The sequence below is a fragment of the Vipera berus genome (assembly GCF_964194415.1).
Source record: "Vipera berus genome assembly, chromosome: 1".
Taxonomy (NCBI): Eukaryota; Metazoa; Chordata; class Lepidosauria; order Squamata; family Viperidae; genus Vipera; species Vipera berus.
The window spans coordinates 15,438,150-15,452,083 of NC_138202.1; the positions used below are offsets into that span (position 1 = coordinate 15,438,150).

The 13,934-nt window shown below is 42.9% G+C and overlaps 1 protein-coding gene across 3 annotated transcripts in view; it reads left to right on the forward strand.

The window, feature by feature from the left end:
* The window catches only part of ARHGAP45 (Rho GTPase activating protein 45), a 55,709-nt gene that overhangs the window by 23,430 nt on the left and 18,345 nt on the right, over positions 1–13,934 (forward strand). For 2 of the 3 annotated variants that reach the window (XM_081317142.1, XM_081317144.1), the window contains exons 4-10: positions 1,522–1,606; positions 3,151–3,223; positions 4,971–5,049; positions 6,787–6,924; positions 10,033–10,097; positions 11,249–11,359; positions 13,139–13,219. In XM_081317142.1, the coding sequence (XP_081173268.1) occupies positions 1,522–1,606; positions 3,151–3,223; positions 4,971–5,049; positions 6,787–6,924; positions 10,033–10,097; positions 11,249–11,359; positions 13,139–13,219 (632 nt within the window). The remainder of the gene's footprint in view (positions 1–1,521; positions 1,607–3,150; positions 3,224–4,970; positions 5,050–6,786; positions 6,925–10,032; positions 10,098–11,248; positions 11,360–13,138; positions 13,220–13,934) is intronic. The other variant, XM_081317143.1, reaches the window with a different exon arrangement.

Consider the following 13,934-nt stretch of genomic DNA (forward strand, 5'->3'; position numbering starts at 1 on the left):
GTTGGACACTCCTGTTCAAAAGAATTCTGTGAATTGCCAAAATAATTGTTTAATATGGCACATACAAGTATTTATAGAACGGAGACACTTTCTTTTTTCATCTTGGGCCTCACCTCACTTTATAACATCTTGGCATCAATGGAGTTGAGTTTTTTCTGTACTCTGAATCATGTCAGAGTAACTGAGGAGGAAGTGGTAGGCAGAGAAGGGCAGCTTCTGCAGTTCAGCAGAAGCAAAATGTTTGTCTTGTGTTGCTGGCTTGGTTTCCTGTACCCTGAACAGTTTAACCACAACATGAGAGAAACTTCATGTTCACGGCATCTGCCATAGTGATCTTTAGAGAAAGAAAAAGCTGGGCAATTGAGTGATTGTGTATCCCTCCCCCCCCAAGCAAAAATTAAAGTGAGCTTCAGTTTCCCAGGGTTTATTAGTGAGGGTGAGTGTCAAAGAATGACTCGTGCAAGGATGGTTCTGCCCTAGGACCCTTTTCTGAGAGCAAAAGTTGGCATTGCATAATTAATTCTTCAGCGTGGTACAGTTGTTGCCACAGGTTCCCCCGTAAAGATAGCCCTTGACTTATGATCCCAGTTGGGACCTGAATTTCCATGACTAACCATGGTGGTTGTTATGCACTGTGAACGATTTTACGACTTTTTTTTTTTGGCACTGATGTTAAGTGGTTCACTGCAGTTTGAATCACAATGAATCATGGCGTCATTAAGCAACTCAGACTGCCCCCATTGACTTCCCCCATTGCTTGTTGAAAGCTGGCTGGGAAGGTTGCAAATGGCAATCGTTGATAATTACCCCAATTTTGGTCAGGTGCTCACGGGGATGCTGCGACAGTCGTTAAGTGCAAGGACCAGTCGGAAGTCAATGTTTTCAGTAACTTCAAACAGTCGCTAAATGAACGGTTGTAAATCGAGGAAAACCTATAATTGTGCCTTCAGTACAGTTCCCATGCGTTGGGTATTTGAATGGCACATTTCCTGTTAGGCTGTTGCTTTGCAAAATGAAAGAATAACAAGAGGAAAGCAATAATTATTCTTCCACGTAAAAAAATGGTAACTAACTAAATAAGGGGCCATTTCAGGCACTGCTGCCCCAATACAGAGGAAGCAGTTAGAGAAAAACGAAAGAAGCTTTTAACAAAAGGCACAGCAGCCTGCTTTAGTTTAAATTATTATACTGAATTGACTAGGCCTTATTCGAGTTATTCCTTGCTTTACAGAAATAATATTTTTGTTTTATCAAATCTTCATTCTTCTTCTACTTTGCAACCATTTCTTTTTCTTTTTTCCCCCACCAAAGATGATTTTGTTGTATTATTATGAAGTGTTATCTTGCTCCTTTTCCTTTCCACCCCAGCCCCCACACGGGGAGCATTGCAAAACACACAAAAATGTACAGTCTTATTGTGTGCTACAGTTCTACATTTGCGCTGTGTATCCTGTAGGATGCATTTTAAGATTGACGAGTTGGGGAGAATGTGATGGTTTCCTTTCCATCTGCGTTTTTCAGGCTTTCACTATGAATCTAACAACGAAGCTGAAAAACGTGAATTTGAAAAGGCCGTGGAGATGATTGCAGTCTCCTTCAGTAGCACGTAAGCAAAAGATCGTCTCAAAGGCAATTTTTGATGGTTACTTAATAGATTTTAGAATCACAGAATCCTAGAATTAGGGCCTCCTTGGACACCACCCAACTTGTGCTGTTCTTCACTGGCCCTAGTTGGATGTAAGCAATTCAGTGTTAAAATATCTAAGAAATACCTCTGCTTAAAGTTCTGCATGATAGCATGTTGTCGTAACTTCTTCAGAAAAAGTTTAATCCTGTTAAACCTCTATTTACATCAACATCATGATCATAATAAGGGACCATCCTTTCAATTCCTCTTTCTGATCTGAATCAGGTGAGCCCAGAAGGGACACAATCCTGCTTTGAATGAGAAAGCAGTGGGTTTAATCTCTGGTATTTCAGAAAAAAAGGGACACGGTGGCTCAGTGGGTTAGGACGCTGAGCTTGTCGATCAGATGGTCGGCAGTTTGGCGGGTTGAATCCCGAGCGCCGTGTAACAGAGTGAGCGCCTGTTACTCGTCCCAGCTTCTGCCAACCTAGCAGTTCGAAAGCACGTAAAAATGCAAGTAGAAAAATAGGGACCACTACGGTGGGAAGGTAACAGCGTTCCGTGCACCTTTGGCGTCTAGTCATGCCGGCCACATGACCACGGAGACGTCCTCGGACAAGTGCTGGCTCTTCGGCTTTGAAACAGAGATGAGCATTGGCCCCTAGAGTCAGAAACGACTAGCACGCATGTGCGGGGGAACCTTTACCTTTACCTTTTACATGATCATAGAAAAGCAACCCACGTCAAAGGGGGGGAAAAACTCAATATCAGAGTATTTAATTTGGATTTCTGCAGTGAGGAATTTAAATGACAACTTCTTATTTTTATGATTCTAAAACAGGTGTCTCCAAATGTGGCAACTTTAAGATTTGTGCACTTCAACTTCCAGAATTCCCTAGCCAACCATGCATGGTTAGGGAATTCTGGAAGTTGAAGTCCTCAGATCTTAAAGTTGCCAAGTTTGGAGACTTCTGTTCCAAAAGAAAGAGCACTAAGTATGAGTTTCTTTTTTCCCTTGAAGAGATAAAATTAATATTTTAAACATTAATGTTCAGTTTCACTACTCTAAATGATGTTTGCACATATTTGTAATAAGAAAAATGCTTCTTTGGTGAGAGTTAAAATAGTAATGCCATGGGCCTCAGGTGCTGATTTTTCCATTCACTGCTATAGTGTAATGCCAAATAATATTTTCTTAGTGACTGGGTTATAATGCTGAACAGAGAATAGGTTTGATGTAGCGTGTTGGACTAAAAGACCTCTAAGGTCCTGATAAATGGAACTGCAGTTCCTATCACCCCCAACCATTAGCCATTTATGATAGGGGATGATGGGAGTTGCAGTTTCAAACAGTTAAACATCATGAGAGTGGAGCAAGTGTTGTTTGTGCAATCAACACTGGCAAGTAAAAATATCACTATTTAGCCTCTTTTTGAGGCTCAGTTTTGGCTGCTGCTACTAACTTGCTAATTATTTCCTATTATATCAACCTTTTTCCTGTTTTGCTTTCTTCCCCACTCCAGTGTCTCTGAATTCCTCATGGGAGAGGTAGACAGTAGTACCATCCTTTCAATTCCTCTTTCTGATCTGAACCAGGTGAGCCCAGAAGGGACACAATCCTGCTTTGAATGAGAAAGCAGTGGGTTTAATCTCTGGTATTTCAGAAAAAAAGGGACACAGTGGCTCAGTGGGTTAGGACGCTGAGCTTGTCGATCAGAAGGTCGGCAGTTTGGCGGGTCGAATCCCGAGTGCTGCATAACTAACAGAGTGAGCGCCTGTTACTCGTCCCAGCTTCTGCCAACCTAGCAGTTTGAAAGGACGTAAAAATGCAAGTAGAAAAATAGGGACCACTACGGTGGGAAGGTAACAGCATTCCATGCGCCTTTGGCATCTAGTCATGCCAGCCACATGACCACGGAGACGTCCTCAGACAAGCGCTGGCTCTTCGGCTTTGAAACGGAGATGAGCACCGGCCCCTTTCGTTGGAAACGACTAGCATGCATGTGCGGGGGAACCTTTACCTTTACCTTATTTCAGAAGAAAAGGATCCTGAGCTAAGAAAAAATATTTTTCCTTTGAATCCTAATTCCAAATGATTCTTAGGGCCTAAGAAACACTAAATGTTTTAGTTCTGAAATCATGATGGGGCACCTGGGCTCTCTCTAGGCATGTGTTGTGCAACCACCTCCAGAGGTTGCGAAACAAGAAAACCACTGTACATCATGGCTTGGAATAGTGTGCAATTGATGTTATATTTCATAGCATGGAATTTTTATAGAATCATTTTGAGCTAAGGCTAGCACAATGCAAATAAACTTGTGTTAAGCTCTCTGGGTGTCCACAGTGTCTGGATCCTTCCTAACCAGATGCATACTGGATGCTTTGGAATACAACTGCCATTATCCCTAACCAGCCTGGAAGTTATAGTATATCCAGAGAGACTATGATTGGATATGGTGGGTAGAGGTGAGCTTTCCAGAGTGGCCTCAGCCATCTGAATCGGAGACCTGCATGGAGATGACATCAGAAGAAATTAAGAAAAGCTGGGGAAGCTTATTCTGACATTCAGTTTTGTGCCACCTCCAGAGGTTGTGAAAGCTCTAACATTGGAGGTTTTTAAGAAGAGATTGGACAAGCATTGGTCTGAAATGGTGTGAGCTTTCTTGCTTGAGCAGGGGGTTGGACTAGAAGACCTCCACCGTCCCTTCCAATGCTGTTATTCTGTTTTTCATCTTTCCTTAAGCACCATCAGCAACCTTCAGAACAGGGAATAGAAGTTGCTGGTTGAGGTACAAACCAAAGGTCCCAAATAAAAAAGGCTAGTAGAAGAAGATCCGCCACTCAATTTTCTAGAAGAGAGGTCTCTGTAGTGGTGCCCATCGACTTGGTATGGGCCTCCCCCTTAATCGTTTTTCAACCATATTGCCCTACAAGAATCTTTTGCTCTGTAATTGGCAATACTGCCATGGCAACCATTTGGGATGTGAAGGACTGGTTCTGGGACTAAGAAACTAAAAGCTACAGAAAAATGTGCGTGTGGCACTATAAACTTATTAAAAATTAAAAAAAATGTATGATTTCTAATGTACTGATTCTGCTGTTGGATTTTAGGGTCCCTTATATTTTTCAGTATAAATTATTTCAGAAGGATAGGGCCAACAAAGAAATTGTGCCCTTTTATTTCATTCACTTTTTTACATTTGACATTTTCTAATGGAACAAGAGAACTAAGGCATTTGTCTCCACAAAAAGGGCAAATTTTGGCAAGGACAAAATAAGAAAGCTGACATCACGGAGGAGTCCTTAAAGGCTCTGAGAGTAACTTTTTTTTCCTTATTTGTAGTCGGTGGAAAATCTATATGGGGGCATTACAAGTTTGGGACCAGAAGATGAGCTGAATAGTAGGGAAGATTTCAGTTCAGGTAAGAATCATTTTTATTATGATTTTTGTTCCCTTACTGGCTCCTTATGAATTATGCAGAGTTCTGCATTTATGAAACATAGAAAAATAATGTGGGTATCATTTTGATTCTTTCTCTTTTTTAAAAAAACATATTAAATTTCTATAAACAATAAAATAGAAAAAGGAAAAATAGAAAAAAGGGGGAAAAAGAGGGAAAAGGAAAATAAAAGAATAACTTCTGGCTTTTTTCAATAATTATGAACATAAAATTCATTAACCCTTTGATCTGAAATTGAGCAACGCCCAATATTTCTATAATGCTAAGCAAGTCTAATCGTCAAATCTCAAAATTAATATAGCATTTCTTTCTGTCTCAAGCAAAGAATCCAAAAGTGATTTCCAGATAGAAACAATACGAGACGGTCTTTTCTTTAATGAAAGTAATTAGTTTCACCATCGCAGCCAATTCCAATTTTACCATCTATTACTCCATTGTGGGGATCTGCGGATCTTTCCATCTCTGTGCACAAAAAGGTCTCATGCTGTTATCATATATAAAAGAAAGTCCCATGTTTTTTCTCCAACTGCTTACCCATCACACCTAGAAGAAGAAAAATAATGGAAGCTCTTTCTCATGCTCATAACTATGGCACACACTTGTCCTGGCAACCTCTTAATTCTACTTTGTTTCCATAACATCAGTTTCATCTCATTTTGAACAAGCTGGCCTGGTCTGATGGGTTTGGTGGCGCAGTGGGCTAATGCCTCCTTAAGTAACACCAGCTGCCTGCAATTAGTGCAGGTTCGAGTCCCACCAGGCTCAAGGTTGACTCAGCCTTCCATCCTTCCGAGGTAGGTAAAATGAGGACCCAGATTGTTGGGGGCAATTAAGCTGACTTTGTAATAATGCCGCTTGGGGGGGCGGGTGAAAGCCCTAATAAGCAGGCATATACATAGAATGAAGGCTACTGCTAAGCACATTGGTTTGTGCTTAAATTGTAAGCCGCCCTGAGTCTTCGGAGAAGGGCGGGATATAAATGGGATTAAAATAAAATAAAAATAAAATAAATTACTGTTTTTAAGTAATTTATTGTATTCGGGCACAATGGTTTAATCTGTTTTTAATTTTTGTATTCTGTATTTTTGGTATTTATTGCCCTGTACACCGCCCTGAGTCCTTCGGGAGAAGGGCGGTATACAAATTAAATTAAATAAATAAATTAAATAAATTTTTAGCTCATGAGTGAAACCTTAGTTTAAATTATCTTTGGCCATATCAGTGTTGAAGTAAACTTTTCATCCTTACTCTGATACTGCCCAAAGGCAATTAAAATGTGCTAGGGGGCTGCATCAACCATTACCTTGGAAGCCAGCCAATTTCATGCTGCAGTAGTTTTGGCTTGACTTAAGGCTGGATAGGAAATGCTACAACTCAGCTGTGCAGAAAGTTCTCTCTGATATTTTGCAATCTGGAGCTGAGGTTTTCTTTTCATTCTTCTTCCTTGCTCTCCATCAATGCTCACACAATTAAATATTACAAAAGTAACTGTTACATTACGATGCTGTTTGTGGTATTTGGAAACCACTGCATAAAAAGAATGTTTATGTAATCACTCTTTTATCAATGCATAAAGGGTTGCTACATTAGCTGAAGGGTATATGAAATTAGCCTATTTTCAGGGCTGCACAGAGTTAGATTTTATCAATAAAAGAATAAGGTGAAGATAACTCATTTGCTACTTTTCATGCGATGCAGCACGCCTATCGGTTGAAGAGGTGAACGTGCTCCTTCAGAAGTGTGATGGAGGGGTAGACTTTGCCCTCAAATATGCCAAGAACATATCCAAATACATGAAGGATCTTATCTACTATATGGAGAAAAGGACGGTTCTGGGTAAGCTGAGAGTAAAAGGGAATAATTAAGCCTTTGGGGGATAGGTATCTATAGCGCCAAAGTCTGCAGTCATGGTCTACATTATTCTATTCTACTACCAATACAGGTAGTCCTTGACCTACAACCATTCATTTAGTGACTGTTCAAAGATAAAATGGCACTGAAAAATGCACTTAACACAACTTTTCACACTGACGACTGTTTGTAGCATCCCCATGGTCATGTGATCAAAATTTGGACTCTTGGCAACTGGCATGTATTTATGATGGTTGCAATGTCCCGGGGTCATGTGATCACCTTTTGCAACCTTCTGAGAAGAAAAGTCAATGAGGAAGCCAGATTCACTTAACAGCCGTGTTAGTAGCTTAACAACTGTAGTGATTCACCTAACAACTGTGGCAAGAAAGTTCATAAAATGGGGCAAAATTCACTTAACAACTACCTTGCTTATCAGCAGACATTTTGGGCTCAGTTATGATCGTAAGTTGAGGATTACCTATATTCCAAAATTGAAATATAGGTAGCCATAGAGTTATGATTGTAATTGAGCCCCACAATTAGGGTTGTAAGTTGTAAGGTGTAAATTTTATGACCTTTTTTGCAAGGATCATTAAGCATTGTGGTCCTAAAGTGAACACTGCACTCGTTAAGTGAATCCATCCTTTGCTGTGTGGCCATTATTGCTGGAAACTGGAAGCAAATGCTGGCTTCCCAGCAAAAACATCGTGAATTGTGCTGATGTGACTGTGGGCACCCCAATGTCCACAGACATTGGAACTTTGAAAGCAGGTCATAAGTCCCTTTTTCAGGGTCCATAATAACCTGGAATGGTCACTAATCAAGGACTACCTGTAGGAATATAAGAATACGACATTAGTTTCTAACATTCTTCATTTCCATCATTCTTTCAGTTCAACCCTGAAACTTCCAGATAAGTCTTGGCCTCACCTGTTTTTGACTGTCAGTCAGTGGTGGGATTTAACTGGTTTGCACTGGTTCGGTAGAACCGGTAGCTAATTTTTTTTTACTTTGGCAAACTGGCTGATGCCCTAGCCCTTTTTCACAAGGCCCAGAACAGCCCACAGGAAGTGCATGGACACCACTTCTGGAAGTCCATTCTCAGCCAGGGAGGCCTCCCAGGCCTAAAACAGCCCACCAGAAGTGTGTGGACACCACTTCTGGAAGTCCGTTCTGAGCCTTGGAGGCCTTGGAGAGGTCTCCCAGGCCCAGAACGGCCCACCGAAAGTGCGTGGATGCCACTTCCGGAAGTCTTTCTGAGCCGGAGAGGCCTCCCAGGCCTAGAACAACCCACCAGAAGTGTGTGGACACCACTTCTGGAAGTCCGTTCTGAGCCTTGGAGGCCTTGGGGAGGTCTCCCAGGCCCAGAACGGCCCACCGAAAGTGCGTGGATGCCACTTCCGGAAGTCTTTCTGAGCCAGAGAGGCCTCCCAGGCCTAAAACAGCCCACCAGAAGTGTGTGGACACCACTTCTGGAAGTCCGTTCTGAGCCTTGGAGGCCTTGGAGAGGTCTCCCAGGCCCAGAACGGCCCACCGAAAGTGCGTGGATGCCACTTCCGGAAGTCTTTCTGAGCCGGAGAGGCCTCCCAGGCCTAGAACAACCCACCAGAAGTGTGTGGACACCACTTCTGGAAGTCCGTTCTGAGCCTTGGAGGCCTTGGGGAGGTCTCCCAGGCCCAGAATGGCCCACTGGAAGTGCATGGACACCACTTCCAGTGGGCCGTTCTGGGCCCGGGAGACCACCACAGCTCAGTACGGACTTCCGGAAGTGGCGTCCATGTAGAGAATCGGGTGTTCAGGTATTCGAATCCCACCACTGCTGTCAGTCCTTAAGAGGCTGTGGCCCTCAAGCTAACCAACATTGCACCCTTGTGATATAATCCAGTATTGTCTATTCTGATTGGCAGCCATGATCTCAGAGACAGAAGATTTTTTCCCTGTTATCCTCTAGGTAAAGGTAAAGGTAAAGGTTCCCCTGCACATGTGTGCTAGTCGTTTCCGACTCTAGGGGCCGGTGCTCATCTCCGTTTCAAAGCTGAAGAGCCAGCGCTTGTCCGAGGACGTCTCCGTGGTTATGTGGCCGGCATGACTAGACGCCAAAGGCGCACGGAACGCTGTTACCTTCCCACCGTAGTGCTCCCTATTTTTCTACTTGCATTTTTACGTACTTTCAAACTGCTAGGTTGGCAGAAGCTGGGACGAGTAACAGGCGCTCACTCTGTTACGCGGCACTTGGGATTTGACCCGCCAAACTGCCGACCTTCTGATCGACAGGCTCAGCGTCCTAACCCACTGAGCCACCGCATCCCTTGTTATCCTCTACATAGTCTTTTAAATTAAAGATCCCAGGACTGTGGTGGAGACCTCTAGTGTAGAAAAACAATGTGCAAAAGCACTACCTAATCTTTTAAACCAGTGTTTCTGAACCTTGACCTCTTTAAGAGGTGTGAACTTCAACTCCCAGAATTTCCCAGCCAGTTATACTGCAACTACCAGTATACAAAAAGTTGGTTTTTATCATCTACCTCAGGGATGCCCAACCCCTGGTTCGTGGCCCAACACTAGTCCGTGGCATGCCAGCAACTGGGCCGCACAAACAAGCAAAGCCCCATCCACAGGATGCAGGCAACACACAAAACCATGGCCCCTCTGGTCCACAGAAAAACCTCTCTCCACGGAACCAGCCTCTGGTGCCCAAAAGGTTGGGGACCTCTGATCTACCTTATACCAGTTTACAGTTTACTTTTGCTAGCAATCATTCATTATCATTTTGGGGCCTGAATCTTTCCCTGCCTACCTTAAAATGCCCAAGAATGAATGCGGATCTTTCTGCAATACGGATCAGGCGCTCCATGCCCTAAGTTAAGATCTCTCTCTACCACAAACGTTAGAGGACAATCAACTGTACATTCAGAAATTGACCACTTCTAGCTCCATCTCATTCTCCACAGATCTGAAGAGAAATATTATGGCTCTTCAACTCTCAATATAAAGGCAGAAATCTCTGAACATTTGCTTTTTAGTGTCAACCAAACTGGATCAGCATCCGTAATTTTTGTCCTTTTTGTTCCCCCTTTTTTCTCTCCTCAGAAATTGAGTTTTCCAAAGGACTTCAGAAAATAGTGAATACCTGCAAGCACACCATCACTCAAGAGGTAAGCCTAGAGCGACATGAGCATGATGTACCATTTATTCATTCTATTTAGATATCCTGAGCAGAAGAAGGGAGTAAAAATCTGGAACTTGCCTTCTGGCTCTGTGGTTATTTTATTTTATTTTTTTCAATTTGTATGGCTGCCCATCTCAGTCAAGTGACCCTGGGTGGTGGGCAACCATAAAATCAATTAGAAAATGAATAACAATCACAATACTAAAAATGAAATGCATGTATCAGCCAATAAAAACCTATAATCTATAGATGTTAAGATAACCAGGAAACAAGACCTTTCACATATTCGGGATCCCAGGCCTGGGTACATAACCAGATCTTCCAGATTATCCCAAAGATGCCTTTCCAAAAGGCAACTGCATTTTCCTGGGTTTTTTTTCCTTGAAAACATTTCACTCATCCAAAACGTTCTAAGTGAATGATGGGGAATGGAAGGATTAATAGTCATCCAATTGTTAGCTCTCTGAGAGTCGTTGAAGCCATTTGGGGGCGGGTTATCTATATCCTTAGAGTCACCTGAATTACAGTGCAAATGGCTGTGGAACTGCAAAAAGTATAAATATAAATTCCCCACCATTCAATCAGAACATTTCTTGGATGAGAAGCGAAACAGTTTCAAGGAAAAAACAAGACAGTCCGGTTGCCTTTTGGAAAACAACTTTTGGACAACCATGGCTTGGATGATCCAGAATCTCCATAGACAGAATTTCGAGGCTTTACGAAAGGCCAACAGGATTGAGGCTATCCTAATCTCCAGAGGGAAAATGCTCCAGAGGGCAGGGGCTATGGCAGAAAAGGGACGCCTGTACAGTAGTGCCAGCTGACTTTTCTTGACTGAGCATGCCCATCCTGCTGGACCAGATTGGATACAAACAACTGGGAGAAGGCAGTCTCTCGGGTAACCCAGTCCCAAGCCATGAAAGGCTTTAAAGGTGACAATCAGCATCTTGAATTGCGCCCTTTGACACCTTTGCAGCTCACAAAACAGGGGTGCCTCATGCTCTGGAGTAACTGCATTCTGCAGCAGTTGAAGTGCTCTTCCTAGGGCAGCCCCATGTAGAGCACATTGCAGTTATCCAGAGTGCTTGAGCTGCTTTTCCTCTGGGTATGAATGAATTCCTGTGGTTTTCCTCTCAGCCCTCCATGCCATTCCTCTCCATCTACTCGCTGTCCCTGGAGCAAGACATGGAATACAGTCTCAGTTCCCTGCAGGCGGCCACCACCTTGAGAACTGAAACATATATGCAGGTAAAAAGAAGACAGTGGCAAGATTGGGCATGTGTGTGTGTCTCCTTCTTTTCTATGTTCCCAGAGCATGCTATACAGATAGTTCTCGATGTACGGCCGCAACTTAGCCCAAAGTTTCTGTGGCTAAGTGAGCTAAGTGAATTTTGTCCCATTTTGTGACCTTTCTCGCCACAGTTGTTAAGTGAATCACTGCAGTTGTTCAGTTAGTAACACGGTTGTTAAGCGAATCTGGATTCCCCATTGACTTTGCTTGTCAGAAGGTCGTAAAAGGTGGTCACATGACCCTGGGACACTGCAAACCGTGACAAATATGAATCAGCCAAGTATCCGAATTTTGATCATGTGATGCTGCTGTTGTAAGTGTGAAAAACAGTCATACGTCACTTTTTTCAGTCTCATCGTAACTTTGAAAGGTCTCTAAAACAATGGTTGTAAGTCGAGGACTACCTGTAGTTGTAGTTATTATGGTGTTTGACTGCTCCTGGGTAGCCCCAGCTTCCAATCTGCCCTCCACTGCAGAAGCTCCCTGGGGGACATTGAACCAATGACTCTTGATCATCCTACCTCACAGGGTTGTTGTGAGGGAAATAATAAAATCATAGAAAGATTCTAAGTAGAAGGAGGTAGGGCAAAATTGCCACCTGGGACACCTGAAGAAATGGCAGAACATACATTCAACCAGTAAATAATAAGCAGTATCCAAATCAATAACATTAACCTACCTCTGTAGAAGACTGTTGTAAAACTTTTTCTCTAAACCAGGGGTCTCCAAACTCAGCAACTTTAAAACTTGTGGACTTCAATTCCCAGAATTCCCCAGCCAGCCATTCTGGCTGGGGAATTCTGGGAGCTGAAGTCCGCAAGACTTAAAGTTGCCAAGTTCAGAGACCCCGATCTACAGTATTAAGTTAATAGCAGTGATAATAATAATATCCACAAAGAAGGAGCAAAAAGGCCTCTCCTCTGAGGCTTGAGGGAGGGGATTGTATCTGAACCCCCTCTCTCTCTTTAAAATTGAGAAGCAGAAAGCACTGCATTACTGAAAGTTGCTGAATTTTGCTGCTAAATGTTTGTGCTGGTGACCCCTTGGTGCTCTCCGAGTTTGGTTGTTTTCTTGCAGACATTTCATTACCAGACTAAGTAACATCATCAGGGCTAGTAGGGAGTGGGGTTTGTTCCCATGTCAGCATTGGTAAGAGTGGTCTGGGTGGTTCTTTGATTGGACTGTTGTTTACTGTTAGCTAGCTTGGCAGTTTCCTTGACTGGGATATTGTTTGCTTCTTTTTTAAAAAAAATCTATTTTATTAGTTTTCCATTTTTACAAATCATAAGTGCTTAGTAAACAATGTGTTGTCTGGGTCCATTTGCCTTACTTAATAACACACACTGGACAGTGCAGAAACGGGCAGATTTATACTGAAGGATAAAGAAAAAGAAGACCTAGAATAATTTCAAATATGGGATGTAGTTTATTAATGGCCGGGAAACGGGGTAGAGATCAGGGTATTGTTTGCTTCTTGATTGTTGGTCTAATGTTAATCTTGGTGTTAATCTCAAATTTTTGTGCAGTTTGGTGATTCTGTAAGCAACACAGACAGGGCAGCCAGCTCTAAGCCTTGGCTCATAGCTTCTCTGCGTTCAAACAGGAGTGCGTTGGGGTTAGGTCAGGGTTAGGGCTTGGCCTTTGGCCTTAGTTCCTGGACTGTCCAGGTCTTCTGAATGTAACCGTTTTCTTTCCTGTGGCAAACAGACTGACCCAGCCTTCTTTTTCTTCCTCAGCCCCTGTCCCTGAGGCGCCTTGAGCATGAAAAGCGGCGGAAGGAGATTAAGGAGCAGTGGCATCGAGCCCAGAGGAAGCTGGTGAGATGTTCTTGGGGAGCACTGCAGGGTCCTGGGTTTGTCTATCCAGGAGGTTATAACAGCTTCATACCTCTCAGGTGTTTGCAGGGGTATCCTCAGGATCTGGTCAAAGAAGTCACGATGCTCACGTCCACCGCCGTGACTTTTTTTTACCACAACCTGCAGACATTCCTGCCCTTTGGCCATTTAATAAATAAATACACCCACCCACCAATTTTAAAAATTAGAAATAAACAGTGGAGGTGAGGAGATAACAGCTGGTATTAGGGCTGGTGCCGTAACGCCACACATTTTCCATATTGGAAAAATGTAAAATAATAGCTTGGTGACCAATCTTTGTCACCTAATCATCATTAGCAAGCTTCGCAACTGGCTTGCGACAAGCAGAGTTAAAGGAAAACCTGGCAACAAAATGATAAGCTGCCATCCCATGAAGTTTTGCTTAACGACCGTGGTGATTTGTTTAATGACCAAATGAGAAGTGACAGCTTGTTGATTTTCCACTTACTGACCGCCGTGGAGTCGCCGGTCCCAGTTGTGAAGCCTAGCTGTATACTGGTCTGCCAAAACTGAACGAAACCAAATGTAGACATTCAAGATTCAACTGTGATATTGGACTGAAACAGCAAAGAAACCCCAGTAAATAAACAAATAAGAAAGAATTACTGTAGTGGGAGGAATTGGGGAGGGTCAGCCTTCTCAGGTGAACCAGACA